Source organism: Amblyraja radiata, chromosome 7, assembly GCF_010909765.2.
Source record: "Amblyraja radiata isolate CabotCenter1 chromosome 7, sAmbRad1.1.pri, whole genome shotgun sequence".
Lineage (NCBI taxonomy): Eukaryota > Metazoa > Chordata > Chondrichthyes > Rajiformes > Rajidae > Amblyraja > Amblyraja radiata.
This window is the reverse complement of record NC_045962.1, coordinates 38801882-38822295: the sequence shown is the minus strand read 5'-3', so window position 1 is coordinate 38822295 and position 20414 is coordinate 38801882. Positions and strand designations below refer to the sequence as shown.

The 20414-nt window shown below is 42.4% G+C and overlaps 1 protein-coding gene across 7 annotated transcripts in view; it reads right to left on the bottom strand.

Moving 5' to 3' along the window:
• LOC116975312 (mitogen-activated protein kinase kinase kinase 13-like) overlaps positions 1 to 20414 on the bottom strand; it is a 154137-nt gene that overhangs the window by 42628 nt on the left and 91095 nt on the right. For all 7 annotated transcript variants that reach the window (XM_033024255.1, XM_033024258.1, XM_033024257.1 and 4 more), the window contains one exon: positions 7981 to 8606. In XM_033024255.1, the coding sequence (XP_032880146.1) occupies positions 7981 to 8533 (553 nt within the window). In that variant the 5' untranslated portion in view covers positions 8534 to 8606. The remainder of the gene's footprint in view (positions 1 to 7980; positions 8607 to 20414) is intronic.

Below are 20414 nucleotides of genomic sequence, written 5' to 3'. Positions count from 1 at the left end.
CCCTAATTTTGCCCACTAATCTCCTATGTGGGACCTTATCAAATGCTTTCTGAAAGTCCAGGTACACTACATCCACTGGCTCTCCCTTGTCCATTTTCCGAGTTACATCTTCAAAAAATTCCAGAAGATTAGTCAAGCATGATTTCCCCTTTGTAAATTCATGCTGACTCGGACCGATCCTGTTACTACTATCTCAATACTATAATTATCAATACTATCAAAACTATACTATCATTTTATATAACATAAGTAAACGCACAATACTAACCATTCCACAATATTATTCAATATTAAATAGGTGCACAATGTCACATTAACATGCACTAATAACTAAAATGCTCACAATGCCAATAGTTCCATGGTACAAATAGCTACATATGACTATCTTGGCACTAACTCATTAACTCAGCGCTAAGATTTTATTCCAAGTACATTACATTTCCTACTCCTACAACCCAAGTCCCAAATGGGAGCTTAACAGCAAATCTACTCTTCTGGTGTGGGAAGGGCAGTGATGTGGCCTTCTGCAGGGGCAACTGAAGGCTGCAGCAGTAAGTTTGTCACCAACTGTAGGAAATGATTAGACTCACACATAGTGATTAGAATCCATAGTCTTTTATTAGCAACTCTGTGGAGGAAACACAAGGTGCTTTCGTCTCCATGCATTCAGCTAGTCTAACTGGAGGGAGAGAGAAAGCTCACTAATAAGCATGTGGGCGGACCAGTAGTATGAGTGACATAAGGAATGTGCAGCAAGCATAATCTGTGTAGTAACATATATACATTATCGACACACTAATCTACATCCTCCCTCTTAAATAATTAAATGCAAATGCAAAACTACTAAGTACTACAAAGAATTAAATGCAAATGTATATTGCTGATTATATAAAGCACACATAGTATGTGGCAATAAACTAGAGGAAGTTCAAACATAGCCCGGGTACTTTACAGTGGGTTTACAAACACGACCAGCACGTGTACAGTACAGTCCTGCATATCCTCCCGTCACCGGGAACACGCTCGGTAGTGAAATAGGTGTCGGAGATTGAAACGGCATTCCCGGGGATGAAACAGGAGACTTTGGCACAGGTGGAGGCGGCGTGGCCATCGGCAAGGTAACTGGATCAGAAACAGGTTGTCGTGCTGGTGTAGTCGGGCCGATGCCGCTGGATGTGGATGGAAGTACATTTGTGCGGTCAAGATAGTACAGAGGTGGTGCAGGCTCATTCACAGGCAGGATATGTTGTCTATTATGTCTGTAGGTGCCGCCATCGGCATTGACCAAGTATGAACGTGGCTTAATCAGTTCCAGAGATTACGCCGAGGCGGTCGTGAGCTTTGTCGCTTTGCAGACGCACCACTTGTCCCTCGGCTAGTGGTGGAAGCGGTCTGTTTGTTTTGTCATACCACCCTTTCTGAATGTCCCACTTTTGTTGTAGTCTGGACTGGACTTCTGATAGTGGGAACACATGCGGAACCAGTGCCTGTTTCACCACAGGCAATGTGGCATGGGTCTACCTTGACATCAGACGCTGAGCGGGTGAACCCAATATTGGATCGCGGAGATGTTGCGCAGGTTAAGCAAGTCCAGGTACACATCTGATTTTGCTCTGTGGGACCATTCCATTAATTGTTTTGCACTCCTGACGGCACGTTCAGCTAGTCCATTCTACTGAGGGTATTTAGGGCTGCTGGTGATGTGACGAAAACCCCAGCGTGTAGCAAAGTCTTGGTACAGGTTGGTAAATTGACTGCCATTATCAGATAGTAGTTGACATGGAGCTCCATGGTCGGAGAAATGGCGTGCCAGCTTCTGAACTACCCCTTGAGATGTGGGGTTACTAAGAAGATAGATGTCAAACCAGCCAGAATACGAGTCGACAAGAATCAGGTATTGTTTGCCATGCCACTCAAATATGTTAGTTGCCACTGTGAAAGGGTTAAATGCTTTTAAATATATATAAGATACATGGTGGAATACTATATTTCTTCTCAAGCTGGCTCAAGAAGAAAAGAAAGAGAGAGAGACAAGCCCAGGTTGCCGATGGCCACTGAGACAATGACCAGTGCCGTTGAAATGTGTCTACCAATTGATAAGAAAGACAAGCTCAGACTCGTCCTATAGTGATGTATATTGGCTGCATCTTGTGACCATCTTTGGAATGTGATTAAGTGACACCGTATAACACTGTGCAAATCTATGTTCATTGAAGTGGTGGCGCGGGGAAGTCAAGTGTCTGTTGTTTACTTGACTGGTGTATCCCCGTCACTTCCGCCTGCTGATGATCAGTAAAGCTTGAGTTGGCTTACCTAACGTTTTTGTGTGTTGTCTGTTTTTAAAGAAGTGAACCGTATCATTTTTAAAGAAGTGAGCCTTATCAACTGTGGACCACGGGAGGGCAGGAACCGGGTGTGAGACAAGTGGTTGCTTTTGTTGATGTGCTGCCAAACTATTGCACACTGCACAGGATTCCACTTTCTCGTGAGTGTAATCGATCATGCCTGGCCTGTAAAACATGTTTTTTGCTCACAGGACAGTTGCTTCTACGCCTGGGTGTCTCGCATGGACAGCATCAAAATACTTGCTGTGTAGAGAGGAAGGAACTACAGCTTTGTGGCCCTTTATGATAATGCCATCTTGTAGCCGAACTGGAAGTGGTAGATTGTATTGCTTGTCAGGCCAACTGCGCTTAATGTCAGAGGAGAGCGATCGTAAGGTATCGTCAGGGGCAGTGTGGGCTACCAGGTCCTCCAAGCAGGATGAGGGAATAAAGGAAACAGTCATAACCACAAAACCGCCATCTGGTGTGGATGAACCCTCACAGGTCTTTCGAGGAGCACGCGAGAGGGTGTCGACCAGGTGCATGTCCTTGCCACGTTTGTAGGTTAGAACAATATCATACATCTGAAGCTGTAGCAACATCCGTTGAAGGCATCCTGGAGAGGCGTGTATTGGTTTGTTCAAGATGCTGATCAGCGGTTGATGATCAGTTTCAATCGTGATCATTTTCCCGAAGATAAAGTAATTAAACCTCTTGCATGCGAAAACGACCGCAATGAGCTCCTTTTCAATCTGGGCGTAGCGTTGTTCCGTGTCTGTCATGGTGCGCGAAGCATAGGCAACAGGCCTGTTGCCGTCACCATCATCTTGGAGGCAAGCTGCTCCTAAACCGTACTGTGAGGCGTCACAAGTCAGTGTGACCAGTAATTCAGCATTAATGTTGGCGAGAGTGAGGGCACCAGACATCTGTTGTTTAAGAGTGTCAAACGCCCTCTGCTGTTGCTCATGCCAGGACCAAACAGTGTCTTTGTGGGTTAGCTGGCACAGTGGGGCCGATAGTTCACTGAAGGTTGGAATGAATTTCCCCAATTTACCATGCCAAGGAATCTCTGCAAGCTGAGCACGTCTGTGGGTGCTGGTAGCTCGTTGATAACAATGGTTTTTGATGGATTGGGTTTGAGGCCATCTTTAGTGAACACGTGGCCTATGTAGTTCACCTCATTTATTCTGAATTTACACTTTAGCGAGTTTAACTAGAGGTTGATTTCTATAGCGCGGTCCAGAACCTTCTTTAAATTTGCGTCGTGTTCTTGAATAGTTCGTCCAGCAACAAGGATATCATCAACTACGATGGAGCATGGGTAACCTGCAAACAATTGTTCCATAGCGCGTTGAAATACTTCACGAGCAAAGCTAATGCCAAATGGCATATAAAGAAATTTGTAACGTCCAAAGGGTGTGCTGAAGTTGGTTAACTTAGAAGAGTTGTGATCCAGGGCAATCTGCCAGAATGAACTCTTGGCATCTAGTACTGTGAATACAGTCGCCTTGCCCAGCTGTGCTGCAATTTCTTCCACTGTGCGTATAGGATAGTGTGGTCGCTTAATGGCAGTGTTTAAATCTTTAGGATAGGTTTAGCAAATCCGTATTTCTTCATTATTCTTTTTCGTTGCTACGACCATGGTCGAGACCCAATCCAATGGGTCAGCGATGGGGGCAATCACATCCATAGTCACCATTCTGTTGAGTTCACCTTGTACCCGGTCCTGCATAGCATGGGGAATCTGGTGTGCCGGACGGACAACTGGGAGTACCTCGGGGTCAGTCATGGTTGTGTATTTGACACGTAACCTGCCCAGCTTGTCGTTGAACAGACTTTTGTATTGTGTCAGGATTTGTTTAGTGAAGCCACATGTAGCAGACAGTTGAAAGACGGGTGTACTGAAGGTGACCAGGCCCAGGTAACAAGCATCAATGCCTAGAAGAGAAGGCACTTTCTCTTGGACAATAAAGAGGCTCAGGCTGTGGACATGTGAATCAAGATAGCATCGTAGCTCAACTTGACCGATAGGGTGCATTGCGCCACCTGCAAATGGAAGTAGAGTGGCGGTTGAGTGATTGACGTGTGGGATTGCCGCGTGGCATCCTAACCCCTGGCCCACTGCACAAGCACGCACCCTTGAGGAGAACATCTGGCTCTCAGCCCACCCAAATGCACAACATCACATGACGTGGTGTCCAATGTGCCACATAGTACACAGCACATTAACACACGGTCCATAATGATAACTAAATAAAGCATAACTCCATACTAAATGGTTTTATAACTCCACATGTTATGGTGCACAGCACCACACTACGATTCATAATATTAATAAGGGCAAAACACCTTCTTGGTATACAATATGAACAAGTACACAGGGCTAGTATGGGAATCATGGGAAGAACTGAACTGTTCTTCCATCTTGTCATGAACATAGGCAGCACTTCATACTGTGGGAACTGAACTCTAACTCAGCATAGTTTCAAATCAGTGCTAAGCTGAACATGTCTGGTCACACTGACCCACAAAGTCAACAACTTGTATACCTGCATGTTTTTAGTGATAGGCCTGTGTTGCTAAGGGGAAAATTACAGAATGCTGGATCACAACAGTTAACCGTGTGAACAAATGTACGTGCCCCATCTCACATTTATACAATCAAAAATATATAAAAAGACTGCATGCTTTGAGTCAGTAGAGCAGTCTCTTGATCAATTGAATCTCCATTTTGCTTGCCTGCTTTCAAATAAAGAAAATAGTTAACTATCACTCATGTCTCGTGTAAATGATTCCAACATTTTGAGGTTCCACCGAGATCGGTAATCTCTTCCCCCGACTGGGATTCGCAAAAGTGAAGGGCTGGTGACAGGCAACTCAGCCACGGCATACAAAAGGTGAGGGTTTTCCTTACATTCTTTTCTCCCAATTGTACCCGTTTAAATTGAGGTGGACAAAGGGTGCTGCCGAAGACGGAATAAATGTGCGTGACCCTTGGAGTAAGTCAGGTTCTTGCCTGAGTGGGTTCAAGTCCCACCTGCATTTGCTGTTCAGGTTCAAGTCCTGTGAGTCGCTGTGGGTTTGAGCCCATTGCAAGAGTAAGTCAGATTCCTGTGAGCTGTTAGAGTTAAGTTAAGTTAAGTTAAGTTAAGAATAATAGTGACGGGTAATTCAAATGAAGCTTTGACAGAGGAACTCTAATAGGGTATCTGTATGTACATTATGGATCAGATAGTGTATAGAAGGTAGAGAAATGGGTAGAGTGGACAAAGAAGAGGGAGAAAGGATTTCCCCCTGATGATACATTTAACTGGACTGTATGGAATATCTTGCAGGAGTGTTCCAAGTTAAGGAGAAGTTTGGTTTTAAGGATATAGGGTAATCTCAGTTTATGTACAGGCGTAAGGAAGCAAGGAAGAGTGTATCCATCCGTAAAGGGTAGAGCAAATGAGGAACAAAAACATGAAGTAGAGGGGCCTCAGAATAACAGCTATAAACAGAAACCACAGAATCTCGAGACAAAACACAAACCCATGGTCATGATTATATTCCACCACCTTATGCCCGTCCTTCAACAGAATAGGTGAAGGTTTCTTAAACTAAAACTTAGACATAAGACAAGGACGAGGATTATGACAATAACTGGATGATTGGGTTCCCATATACTACTCTACTCCCCCCCCCCCCACCCCCCCGCACCTCCGCATCAGCGTGCAAACTGATCCGCAGCCACAAATCTAATCAAGGAGATAGTAGCAGTGAAGCGTCAGCTCAGCCTGATGTACAAGCACCAACGTGGGTCCTCAGAGAGATAGGGAGATCCCGTTGCAGTTTACAGACCCTGGCCACCCTCAGAGCTGACAGCCTATAGTTGATGACAAAGATGATGGTGAAAAATGTATTGATGAATGAGACGTCATAAACCTGTAGTTCTTCTAGTGTGGACTTGTGCCTCAGTTTGTTATCATTATGGACTATGTCTTAATGTGCTGCGTACGTTGTGGCACATTGTACACCTAACTTGGTCGTATGGATTCAGAACTGGCTTATTCATAGAAGTCAGAGGGTTGTGGTGAGGGTAGATATTCTGGATGGAGATCTGTGAACAGTGGAGTTCTGCAGGGATCTGTGTTGGGACCTCTGCTGTTTGTGATTTATATAAATGACCTAGACATAAATGTAGATGGGTAAGAAGGAACTGCAGATGCTGGTTTAAACCAAAGATAGACACAAAAAGTTGGAGATCACCCATTCCTTCTCTCCAGAGGTGCTGCCTGGCCCACTGAGTTACTCCAGATAAATGTAGATGGGTTGGTGAGTAGGTTTGCTGATGACACCAAAATTGTTGGAGTCGTAGACAGTGAGGAAAGCTGTCACATGACACAGCTGCTGAAATGGTTTGAGAAATGTCAGATGGTGTTTAACCCAAGCAAGTGTGAGGTGTTGCACTTTAGGGAGGTTGTGGAGGCTATGGAGAGGCCGCAGAGGAGGTTTACCGTAATGCTGCCTGAATTAGAGGATTTCAGCTATAGGGAGAGGTTGGATAGACATGGATGTTTTCTCTGGAACGTCGCAGGTTGAGGGGCGACTTGATAGAAGTATATAAGATTATGAGACCCATAGATATGGTAGACAGTCAGAACCTTTTTCCTAGGGTAAAGATATCCAACACTAGAGGACATAAGGTGAGAAGCTGAAAAGTTTAATGGAATAATGTGAGGTAAGTTTTTTTTACACAGAGAGTAGTGGGGGCCTGGAAAACAATGCCAGGGATGATGGTGAAGAAGAAAAAAGAGGTACCTAGAGTGGGGTGGGGCGGAGGGGAGGGGGGAGGTGATGATCAGATAGAAGAAGTGAAAGGAACTGGATGATGAGGACAAGAGGAGTGAAAAAAAGGCATGGGGGGATGGAAGCTGGGTAGATGAGAAGGAGAGGGAGGTGTCACCTGAAATTGGAGAATTTAGTGTTCATGCTGTTGGGTTGTAGGCTACCCTAGTGAAATATGAGGTGCTATTCTTCCAGTTTGATTGTGGCCTCGCTCTGACAGTGGAGATGTTTGAGGACAGACAAGTTGGTATGGGTATGGGTATGGGTATGGGAATTGAATTGGTGAGCAACCTGTAGAACAGCTGGTTCTGATGGACACAGCACAAGTGTTCAGCAAAGTGGTCACGTCAGCTACTCTTGGTCTCACCGATGTAGAGGAGGCCACCGATAAATAAATGCAGGCAGATGGGATTGGTATAGGTGAATAAAGGGGTTGGCATTCATGTGGTCAGCTGAGGGGCCCGTTTCAGTGCTGTGCGACTCTGAGTGTGTAACGGGGGGCCAGTGTGTTTAAAAGGAACATGGAAACGAGGCCTCAGTGAGTTTCGAGGAAGCATGGGAAACAGAACTTGGTGAGCTTAATGAAAATGTGGGAAACAGAACAAGGTGCGTTTATAGGGAGTGCTGGAAACACGACCCGATGTATTTGTAGGAATGGCAGTATTCAGCCCATCGATGCCATGGGTAAGCTGAGGTTCAGAATTTTACTGCAAATCGTACAAGGCAGACTGTACAAGGTCCATTGGAAGAAAACTTACAGGTGAAAAGTCAATCAAAACATAGTTTACCAGCATGAGACAAGTAAGTGTTAGTAACTGATGGCACTAACCTTGCTGTTGCAGTTTATACTCCGTGGAGTAGGCTTTTCCTATGATGTTCCACACTGGCCTTAAGCAGCCAAATAGCCCCTCCAGGAATCCGCCTGATCCAGTGCCCGAACCTGAACCAGAACGGTTATAATGCATCTTCATCTCATCCGGTCTGCTGTGATCACCATCGTTGCCACCCCCCCGATTCCCGTTCCCATTCCCATCCTCGGCAGCTTGGGTGGGCCCAGATTCCTCATGTTCCCTCAGTTGCAGCACACTGTTCTCAAACTGGTCCCGGGAGTCCTCGCTGAGGCTGGCGAGCACGGTGACAGTGACGGGGTGGTTGGAATTGGAGCAGTGGCTATTGTCCGCCTGGGGTGGCCCCCTCTCCTGCAGGTTGTCCAGGATCTCGGGCGGTGAGTAGGCCGGCTTGTGGTCCACATCTCTGACCGGCAGCTTGGCCCGTTGCCCCGAGGTCCCCAGCTCGTCCTTCAGGTTCTGGTTGATGAGGTTAGAGGGGGGTGACCAGATCAGGCCCTCCTGCGGACTGGCCATTACACTGTGTGTGTGCATGAGGCAGACGGCCAGGGGCGGTTTTCAATTCAATCCCAGGACACAACCAAATGACGAGGCCAGACAACCAAACCTTCAAGAAAGAAGAAACAGTATGTGAATAGCCGGCCACTATGCTAGTTGCACTGCTCTCCTATCTGAATCACATGGTCATATCATAAGATCATAAGTAATAGGAGTATAATTGGGCCATTCAGCCCATCAAGTCTACTCCACTATTCACCCATGGCTGATCTATCTCCCTCTTCTAATCCCATTCTCCTGCCTTATCCCCATAACCTCAGACCGAGATCCACCAGGGCCTATCTCAGCCTTCATTGTCACAGATGTAAGACCTCGTCTATTCCTAGGTAATGTAAGGATCCCACGTTTCCATGTTAAAGATAAAATGAAATTCTGGTCAATGTGCATTCTTTAATGAACTTCAGGAAAAGTGTCCCCACGGATGGATAGAATGGTTTCGGGTGAGATGTTCGCCATGCATTGAGAAAAGAAGCAATACAAGATTCTAACCCATGCTGGAAGTGTTTGATGGCAACAGATTTTAATTCTGTGTTTACACCACGCTGAACATTCCCTGCAAGTGTGCAATGGAACAGCGCAAGGGTGATTTTTACAGTATTTACTTGTTCAGCTCTTGTAGTTTGGATGACAGAAAATAGGGCAATTTCTGTGAATTTACTTTACCTATTTTGAATGTGTTAACTAAGGCAAGGTTTGAGGGAAGACCAGGATTTATGTTACAAGAGCTAACTGAGCATCATTCAGAACACCTAATTTTTCTGTCAGTAAAAGGCAGTTCTCAAGTAATGCAACACATTATATAGCTCTTTGCAGTACCACTTGCCTTGCTTTGTGCAAAGCCTCCCCCAATATCTTCCCTGATGACTTATTATTGAATCTTGGGACCATTTACCTGTTTTTTCTCAATTCCTCTCCTTTCAGCATTATTACACTGCCAAATGAGGAAGCTTAGTACAGTAATTCCTTCACAATTGTGACTGCATCATGAACATACTTCAAGGGCTCTAATGCACTTTGCGCTTGGTAGATGCATATTGTGAATTTAAAAGCCGCTGGACCTTCTGTGAGCTTCTCTAGTCACTCCTACTTGCCTGCCATCTGTCCGCAGTCTCTTTTTCTCTTTCACCCTCCCCTGCGGTGTTGGTGATTTCTCCAACTCCAGGAGGTAAAGCAGTGCTTGCACAAACAATAATGACTGTCTGATTACAGCACGTGAATAATGCAACAGTTAATCCTTTACTAGCAGGCATCAATTGACATGAGAAAATTGCAGACCTGGTGAAAGCTCTCTCAAGTGAGATCTATCCCCACTTGTCAGCCAGTGTAATGGCACCTCCCCAGATATGGTGTTACTGTAATTACACCCAGCACACTCACAGCAATAACAAACCACCCAGGGTCTCCAGGTTTTGATTAAACCTTGGTGTATCTTGGCCAATACCATCTTAAGGAACAACACCTCATCTTCCATCTACACAGGTTGCAGCTTTCAAGACTTGACCGTGAAAGTTACAACTTTGAGTAAGTCACTTTCTCAGTCTGTATCAATGTCCATTTCTGCACAAGTCATCCCATTGAGATTTTGCTTCAGTTTTTCTCTCTCCCTCATGTAGTTTGACGTACTGGGCCAATCCTACAGCCCTGCTATTTGCAAGACATCATGTTTCTTTGTCTGTATTATTTCCCTCTAACTGCTTCCATTAATCCATTTCACCAAAGTACCTCTGCAACGTATCTCCATGGCAACCAAGGCTTCATCCTGTCACAGATAATCGCATTGTTTTAGAACAGGTATAGCATAGAGTTTAGTTTAGTTTATTATTGTAACTTGTAGTGATTACAATATTGTTACCAAGTGAAAAGCTTTCTGTTTAATGCTATCCAGTCAAAAACACTGTACATGATTACCATCCACAGTGTTCAGATATGGTCCCTTCAGCCCAGCACATCCACGCTGACCATTTTGACCATCTACATTAATCCCATTTCCTGACATTAGGTCTGCATCTTCTCATGCTTTGCCTATTTATGTGCTTGTCTCAGTGTCTCAGAAACACTGGTCGTATTTGATTCCAACACCTCTTGGGCATCACCCTCATGATACCCGCAATGGAATAAATACTTGGTCCTCTGTCTCAATTTCCAGTTTTGTCCTCATCTCTTCTGAACTCTTGCTGTGCTCAGTTTCATTGTGTTTCTCTTACATCTCACCCCAAGTGACTATGTACCACACTACACATCTGGGGTGGTACCATAACCAAACTTTCCACAGTCCTCAACATATTATCTATCCTTTGCATTCTGTCAGGATGAGAAAGAGCCTGAACAAATACACAGCAATAAAGGTAAATTTCCTTTTACTTTTTCGGTGGCTATCTGGGGCAGCTCGGGTATCATTTCATACGACACCAAAGACGATATGGTTTGGCATAGCAAGTTCAACACTATTTCGAGTCAGAGGGGTATCCAGAGTAACAGCTACAACATAACAACATCCAATGGAGCACACCTACAGCAACACATCAGCCACACATTGTAACAGGAAAAAGAAGAAAACACAAGAGACTACAGATGCTGGAAAACTCAAGCAAAAATACAAACATTTGCTGCAGGAACTCAATGGGTTAAGCAGCATCAATAAAGAAGAGTAAGGTGGCATGCCTCAATGACAACCCACTGGTGGCACTATTGTCTGTGGTGATGAAGTGCTTTGAGAGGTTGATTAGGGCACATATCAACACCTACCTCAACAAGAACCTGGACCCACTACAATATGCCTACTGCCACTATAGATCAATGGAGGATGCAATCTTGTTGGTTCTCCACTCTACACTGGACCACTTGGGAAATAAAAACACATATGTCAGGCTGTTGTTCATGGATTACAGCTCGGCATTCAACACCATCATCTCCTCCACACTTGTCACCAAGCTCTGGGTACTGGCTCTCTGCAAGTCCGTTTGCAACGGAATCCTCGACTTCCTCTTCAATAGAATACAATTGGTACCAATTGGCAACAACTTTTCCACCTCCATAATCATCAGCATGGAGGCACATCAAGGCTGTGTGCTCAGTCCCCTTCTCTACTCACTCTATACCAATGACTGTGTAGGTGAACACAGTTCTAACTCTATCTTTAAATTCGCCAACGATACCACCGTTGTTGGACAAATTACAGATAATGATGAGAGTGTAGGAGGGAGATCTATCGTCTAACTGAATGGTGTCGGAACAACAACTTTGCTCTCAACTTCAATAAAATCACAGAACTGATTGTTGACTTTAGAAGAGAAAGGCCGAGGATCTACAAATCTGTCTTCATCAATAGTTCAATGATGTGGAGCGTCAACAGCTTTAAGTTCCTGGGCATATTTATGAATATGTGTCCTGGACACACAACATTGGCGCAATCATGAAGAAATCCCATGAATGCCTCTACTTCTTTAGAAGATTGAGAAGATTTGGTATGTCAATAAACACTTTCTATTTCTCCAGGTAGAGCTCGGCAACTCGAACACCCAGAAACGAAGGAGATTACAAAAGGTGGGGAACACTGCCTGGTCCATCACGGGGACTGACCTCCGCACCATCAAATGCATTTACAGGAGATGCTGCCTCAAAAGGGCAGCTAGCATCATCAAGGACTTTCACTACCCTGGCCTTACTCCACTACTGCTATCGGGAAGACGGTATAGGAGCCTGAAAACTGTAACATCCAGGTCAGGAACAGCTTCATTCCAACTATCATTGTATCGAACACTACAAACTACAACTAAACTCTTGCACTAGGGACTCAGAACATTGTTTTTTTTCTCCTCAAAATACAGTTTTTTTAATCTATGTATTTATTTATTTATTATTCAATGTATTTAACTTCTTTAAATGTTTGTTAATTATATATCTATTGAGTTCTGTGTTTACAACCCTATTGTGCTGCTACAAGTAAAGATTTCATTTTTCTGTTGTGATACATATGATAATAAAACAGTCTTGAGGAAAAATGTATGCATGATGTTTCGGGCCGGGTCTATTCTTCAGACTGATGGAGTAGAGGGGAGATAGCAGGTAGATAGAGGTGATGGGAAGGGATGGGACCAGAGCTAGTGAGCGATAGGTGGATTCAGTTAAGGAGGGGTTTTGAATGTCAAATGAGTCAGGTGAGAAGAGAAGGGTGGAGATATTGCAAACTGCAGGTGCTGGAATCTTGTGCAGAAAACAAGTGCTGGAGGAACTCAGCGAGTCAGGGAACATCCACGGAGGAAATGGACAGACGACATTTCCGTCATGACCTTTTTTCAAACTGATCAGAGGGGTGGAGAGATTAACCAAGGCTGGAGATGTTAAGTGGAGAATATTAAAAGGTTTCAAATCCAAATATTAAATTTAAGCTAGTTTGCTCCTTTATAATACGTGGTCATTGACCTGAAATATGAGCATCTCCAGAATTTTCTGTTTTTATTTCAGATTTATAGTGTCTGCAGTCATCCCAGCCATCAAAAGCAGTTTCTGACTACCGACCTTCCAGACTCATCTTAATATCCTGCAAACCAATCAAACTATTCCTTCAGTTGGCTTCGCAAAGGATAAAACCATGGTTTTGTAATATTTCATTTTACTCTTGGAATCCAGATATCATTCTGATGAATCAATGGCAAGTGTGGTTTCTACAACTTTAGCATAACTTTGGCCTGCGTGAACTTCAGTCCATATAATAGCTAAATTCTGGCATGTCTTTGCTTGGATTATTATCTGTACAATATACACCCATGTTGGTTCAATGATCCAGATGCACGGATCACAAAGCTACTTTGGCCGTCAACAGCTTCCAATGTTTCACCATTTAGAAAGTATCGTGTTCTGTCCTAATTTGGGTCCAAAGTTTTCTTTTCATTTACGCACATTCAGATCAATTTGCCAGCTTTGGCCATTCAATTAATCAATTATTATTTTTCATTTTAACACTTCTCTCCATACTGCTTACAATGCCATCGATCCGTTTCATTTGCAAACTCAATTACGTGGCTTTCAGTCACATAATTCTCGCAAGCTGTAAATACGGTGCCCTACTTGAAGCTCCAAACATGCAAAATTAATCATATTCTGCCCATTATCTCTACTCTCATTCAGCCAATATTGCAACCACGTCACCAAGTTGTCTGGCTCAGTTTTGTTTTTGACTGTAAATTGCCTTGGAATATATTACCAAGTTAAAAATGCTATGTAATGTTGAGTGTTGTTATTCGTATGGACGCCGTCTGAAACATTAGCAATATTCCAAAGTCCTTCTAGGATCAGGTTTTGCTTGCTGCTTTAATGATAAGTACCAGTGGAAGCTGATGCTTAACAGGGAAGCCCCATAACTCCCTCCATCACTCGGCATCACCTCCATCCACACTGATTCCACTATCACTGACAGAGACGAGTGGGGTGGGAACAAGGAGTGGAGGGGAGGTTGGCATGGAATGAGAGCATGGTAAACACACCATTCCTTTCAACTATTTAGTCCCTAAATTCTGCAATTCCCTCCCTAAACGTCTCCACTTGTCTCATTCAAGACACTCATTAATTCTTCCTCCTTGACCAAGTTTTAGTCACGTCCTAATAACTGTGCATTAGCTCGACACCCAAGAACAGGAGTCGATCTAGACACTCTCTAAATTATTCATTCACCAACTCCAATTTAATTAACTCCAACTGGATCTAATGAAAAAATTGCAACTTCCAATATAATTTACACAAACCTGTAGGAGACACTAAAGCAAACAAAGAGCTCCATTCTGCCATGTAATCTCATGTATAACTAGACACTTAAGACACAAAACATTAATAAACTGATAAGACAGCAGAGATCCATGGATTAATTCAAAATGACAGAGGTGGACTGTGAAGGGGAAGATTGTTCTCTGTGAATGGGTTGTGAGCTCAACTCTCGTGTCTTTGAAAGCACTCTAAAGGTTTAGGATATGGGAAACACAGTGAAGATGACCTTGGTGCAGGTAAGCGGAGGGGCGGCAGCAGTAGACAATAGATGGTGTGTTTGCGGTGCTGCAGCAGGTTGAGGTGTCAGTGGACCCCAAAGAAGTCAGGAACCCCAAAGTCGTCGGACGCCCGTAGATTGAGTGCCGCCTGCAGCAGCTGGACGGAGCGACGGTGGAAAGTCGCAACAACAGTACCGGGCCAGGCCAACCCCTACATCACCGATCCAGTGCCATCACCAGGACAACGCGCCTGACTGGAGCTCTTTCACTGACACCGACAATCATGTTGAGTTCCGCCTAAATTGGCCAAAACCCAGTTTGCCAATATTCCTGGTGTAGCCCAGCCCTTCTCAGAGTAAAAGACTACTCATCTGGGGACTGCTGGGAATAAAATATTTGGTAATACCCAGATGATGTGTTTTTCTATATTTTGTTTGAAGAGTTTTTTCAGATATTAATAGTATACGAGATTGGAAAAATCTGTTTGACTGACGGGTCAAATCCCATCCAGTTATGCTGATTCTACATATTTGCTTTGAATTATTTGACAAGGGGATGCATCACACAGGAATCAATGGCAGGAGGCTGGGGACCAGTGGAGCAGTGGGAGGCAGGAGCTTGAGAGATAAATTCACCCAGAGTCAACAAACTTTGCCCAAACTGCCTGCGATGTTTATGTGCCACGCCCTTCTACTGTGATCTCACAAGATATTGCTATATTCACGTCTTTCATGAGCCGGCAAGCATCTTCTCACCGCGAGTGGTAAATCTCTGGAGTTTTCTATCCCACAGGGTTGTGGAGGCTAGACCAGTGTTTTCGCTTTAAGATAAAGTAAGTGAAATGTTGAGAGATCAGGGAACTGAGGATTATGGCGAACTGGTACAGAAGAAGAGACGTTGTAGAGAAATACAGCACAGACACCGACCCTCAGGGCCACCTAGACCATGTTCATAAGGTCATAAGTGATAGGAGTAGAATTAGGCCATTCGTCCCATCAAGTCTACTCCGCCATTCAATCATGGCTGATCTATCTCTCCCTCCTCACCCAATTCCCCTGCCTTCTCCCCATAACCTGACCACTGTACTAACCAAGAATCTATCTATCTCTGCCTTAAATATATTTACTGACTTGGCCTCCACAGCCTTCTCTGGCAAAGAATTCCACAAAGGCACAAGTTGACTATCAATCAACCATTGACACCAATTCTATATTAATCTCAAACTCCCTACATTCTATCAACTCGCCCCAGATTCTGCAGCTCACCTATACGATGGGCAAATTTACACCAGCCCATTAACCTACTGACCCACATGTCTTTGGGATGTGGGCGGAAACCCGAGCACCAGGAGAAAACCCATGCAGTCTTCATGCCAAATCCACCACTTGCCAATATTGACAGGCGGGGCAGGCCTGAGATGTTGAATCCTCTTCTCCTGCTCCTATATTTGTCCATTTACACCAGGATTAATCCCACATCTATGGATGAAATTCTCTTCTATTCCCTTCCCTTGGATTCTGTGAACAGCATATGTAAATGTGTGTTATGTCATTTACAGTTTATTAAGGCAAGCAGTTTTCACTGCAATCAGATCAATCCAAGTGGAACCTTTAAATTAAATAGACCCACCATGCAATGGACTTTAGAGGTTGAAAACTCACTCAATACATGTCATACACTGTCGACCTGGATGGGAGAGCAAAGGATCGCAGCTATTGAGAGTGATGAGATTTCTGGGGACATCAAGTGACCATGTGACTGCGTTGATGGTCAAGTCTGAGAAGCGCATGATTAACTGCGGTTAAGTCTGATGTGCAGACTCAAGAAAGAAGAAAGAAAAGGTAGTGCCTGCACATTTAGTTGTCAGTAAAAAGTCCGAGCTGAGTCACTGCCATAGTGGACGACTGCACAAAATGGCACCCAGTCCCACTGCAGCTGTAGAAGATAATTTGGCCAATAGCCCTGAAGTTTGAACATCAAATTGATGGCTCTTCTTCAGGGCAAATAAACTAATTGAGATAGAGGATGAGGATAGAGTCTCTCTAGTGGCAGCATGTAGTAAGGTTGCATATTGCTTGTTCCCTTAACTTTTAACCCTTTTTTACCACTCTTTCAATATTACTTGATTTCAAGACACGGAATAACTTTTTAAAAAAAGTGTTGATAACACTTTTATACATTTCAACCTTACAAAAGATGGAGACAAGAGGTAAAAAAGTTTTTCCAAGGAAGGATCGTGGTGAAGGCATGGCGTCTGATCCCAGTACTTTAGAAGCAATAGCGAAACTGAGTGATAAACTGGATAAAAGATTCTGCGGCTTGGAAGCAATGCTGGAAGAAGTTGGAAACAAGCTGAGTGTGTTACAAACCAAGTCTCGCGAACAGAAGGAACAAATTGCTAATTTGCTAACCCTGGGTCAGGAAAGAGATGCGAAGATTGCTGCATTGGAACGGGAAATGACCGAGAATTCCCAAGCACTCGAACATTACAAGATTAAAAATATGGAACTGGTAAATAGAAGCCGTCAGCAGAATCTGCGAATTGTTGGTTTGCCTGAAGGTCGGGAAGGTGACAATGCTATTAAATATGTTTCTAGAATTCTAAAGGAGATTTTCAGCACCGAGCAGTTTGGAGATCTGCCGATTTTGGATAGTTGGGAAAAAACCCGGTCCCGGAGACAAACCGAGACATTTGATTGTTCAGTTCCACTTTTTGCAGATGAAGGAAAATACCCACCGATCAGCAAGAAGATTGGACATGATCGAATTCCAAAACTGCAAGTTTTGTATTTTACCTGACTACAGCCGCGAACTTATGAGACTAAGACTGCCTTTCTATAAGGTAATGTCTGAGTTATTTAAGAAGCATCTATGCCCTGCCCTGATCCATCCAGCCAGATTGCGAATACAACTCCCTGATAGTACCATTCAGTTCTTCAACAACCCGCAAGATGCTTCCTGCTTTCTGGAGGATTATCAGGATCCTGCATAAACTTTATATTGTTTTCTCTGCCGGTAACTCCTGAACTTATAGTTTATTGATTAGTTTATACATTGCTCCCAGCATCGTTGTGACTAGGGGTGGACAGTGTTCACTGGGTCCCCCCCACCCCCCGAGCTGCGACGAGGAGCTGCTGAGAGCCGGTTGAGTTATAATCCGAGATCTCTGATTTCTAATTTGACAACATAATCCTTTCCCATTCTTGGACGTTTATTACGATTTTATATTTTAGTTTCTTTTTTCTTTTACTATTATAGTTATCCTTTTTTTAAATTGTTTGATTTTGTAAATGATTAAGAATTTAACCTGATGAGTTATTTCTTATTATTTTTCGGAACATTAACATGATGGTATCATACCTTAACTTTTAAGTTTTCTAAGATATTGTTATTTCTGGAATATTCATATGATGGTACAGGTATTATACTTTAACTTTTGTTAAGATATTGTTTTTTATTTTTAATGACCCGCTTTTGGGTTTTTAGAATAAGTAAGAATTCATTTAGATAACTGACTTTTTGAATAGCATTACGACTGTTTTAGATTTTATTTTGTAAGATTTTCTTTTTTCAAAATGGAAAAACAATACTGAGCAGTCCTTATTTTTCACAGCTTGCATGTATTTTCTAACTATAATATTCATTTGTTTTGGCTATTGAGTGGTGCTGTTGGCTATTGAGTGGTGCTTATGGAGCTGCTGCTAGAAAGACGGGGTTAGGGGATTGGTTAGGTAGCGTACTGACTGTCTACTGGTCAGTTTCGGGCTTTGCGTGGGTGGGGGTTGGGACTTTTGCTTTTAGTTTAGTTTTTTCTATCTGGGCTGCATTAGAACTACAAAAATGTTTGAAATGTCGTAACTTTCGCCTTAGATTCTTTTCCTTCCAGTCTCATGAATTACTGTGGTCTACGAAATTAACCCTTTACATTCCACATGATTTTTACAAGCAATATGGATAAAGTCATTAATTTTCTCTCATGTAATGCTAATGGTTTGAACCATCCCATTAAGAGGAAAAAAATCTTTCAAGTTTTTCGCCGACTAAATGCTCAGATTATCTTTGTTCAGGAAACTCATGTGAGGAAGGAAGATAATCAACGTTTTTTAAAGTTTTGGATAGGACAGCAGTTCCTTTCAAATTCACAGGCGAAAGTGAAAGGAGTCTCTATTTTTAATGGCTCCAATATAGACCTATATCATTGTTAAATGTAGATTCTAAAATTCTTTCAAAAATATTAGCTATGAGATTGGAAAACACTTTACTGCAAATTATTTCTGAAGATCAGACAGGTTTTATTAAAAATCGTTATTCATACTTTAATGTTAGGAGATTAATGAATATTGTATATACTGCTTCAAATAAAATTCCATGATGCGTCATCTCACTTGATGCTGAGAAGGCATTTGACAGATGTAGAATGGGAATACTTATTCAATACACTTGAAAAATTTAAGATTGGTCCAAAATTTATCTCTTGGATCAAGCTGATATATCATATACCTCAAGCTTCTGTACTTACCAATAATCAGAGATCCTCTTTCTTTAGGCTCTTTCGAGGTACTGGACAGGGCTGTCCTTTAAGCCCTTTATTGTTTGATATTGCTTTGGAACCTTTGGCCACTGCTCTTAGGGAATCCCCCAATATTTGTGGTATTGTCCGTGGGAATAAGACATATAAGCTATCTCTCTATGCAGATGATCTGTTATTATATATTTCTAATCCAGAGAAATCTATTCTTGCAATAATAGTTTTACTTAACCAATTTAGTAGTTCTTCTGGTTATAAATTAAATCTTAGTAAGAGTGAGCTTTTTCCACTAAACAATCAAATTTCGAATTATGGACAGTTTCCATTTAGATTGACTACTGACTGTTTTACTTATTTAGGTATTAAGATTACCAAGAAACACAAGGACCTATTTAAAGCCAATTTTGCGCCCGTAATTGACCATGTCAGACAACAGTTTACTAAATGGTCACCAATGTCCTTATCCCTAATCAGCCGAATCAGTGCTATTAAAATGTTTACTCTACCTAAATTTTTTATATTTATTTCAGATGATATCCATTTTTATTTCTAAATCTTTTTTTGATATTATTGATTCAAAAATGTCTTCATATATATGGCAGAATAAAAATCCCAGACTGAAATACTTACAGAAATTTTAAAAAGATGGTGGTTTGGCATTGCTGAAACTTAGATTTTATTATTCGGCAGTTAATGCTCATTATTTAACGTTTTGGACAAAAGATTTAGAAGATACCCAATATCCAGGATGGATAAATCTTGAATGTGATTCTATGCAAGGGTTATCATTGGCTTCTATGCTAGGGGCCTCATTACCTTTTACAATTACGAGATTGAATAAATATACGATTAACCCAATAATAAGACACACATTGCGAATATGGTTTCAATTTCGTAAATTTTTTGGTATGAATAATTTTATCTTATCGAGTCCTATCATATCTAATTTTTACTTTAAACCCGCTAGTACTGATCAAGCCTTTCTGCTATGGTAGAGGAAGGGATTAATATTTTTTCGTGATTTGTTTTTAGACGGTTGTTTTATGTCTTTTGAACAACTATCCAATAAATATAATCTACCTAATTCATATTTTTTTATATATTTACAAATTAGACATATTTTGAAGGCTACTTTACACTCTTTTCCGTTATCACGTCAAACTGAAATCACGGGAAAAAATTTACATTTGAACCCTTATCAGAAAGGTTTAATAACGACTATTTATGAGTTGATTTTGAAATTACAAATAGGTACATCTGATAAAATTAAGAATGATTGGGAAAGAGAACTTCAAATTTCTCTACCTATAGAAAAATGGGAGAGGATTCTTCAATTAGTCAATACCTCTTC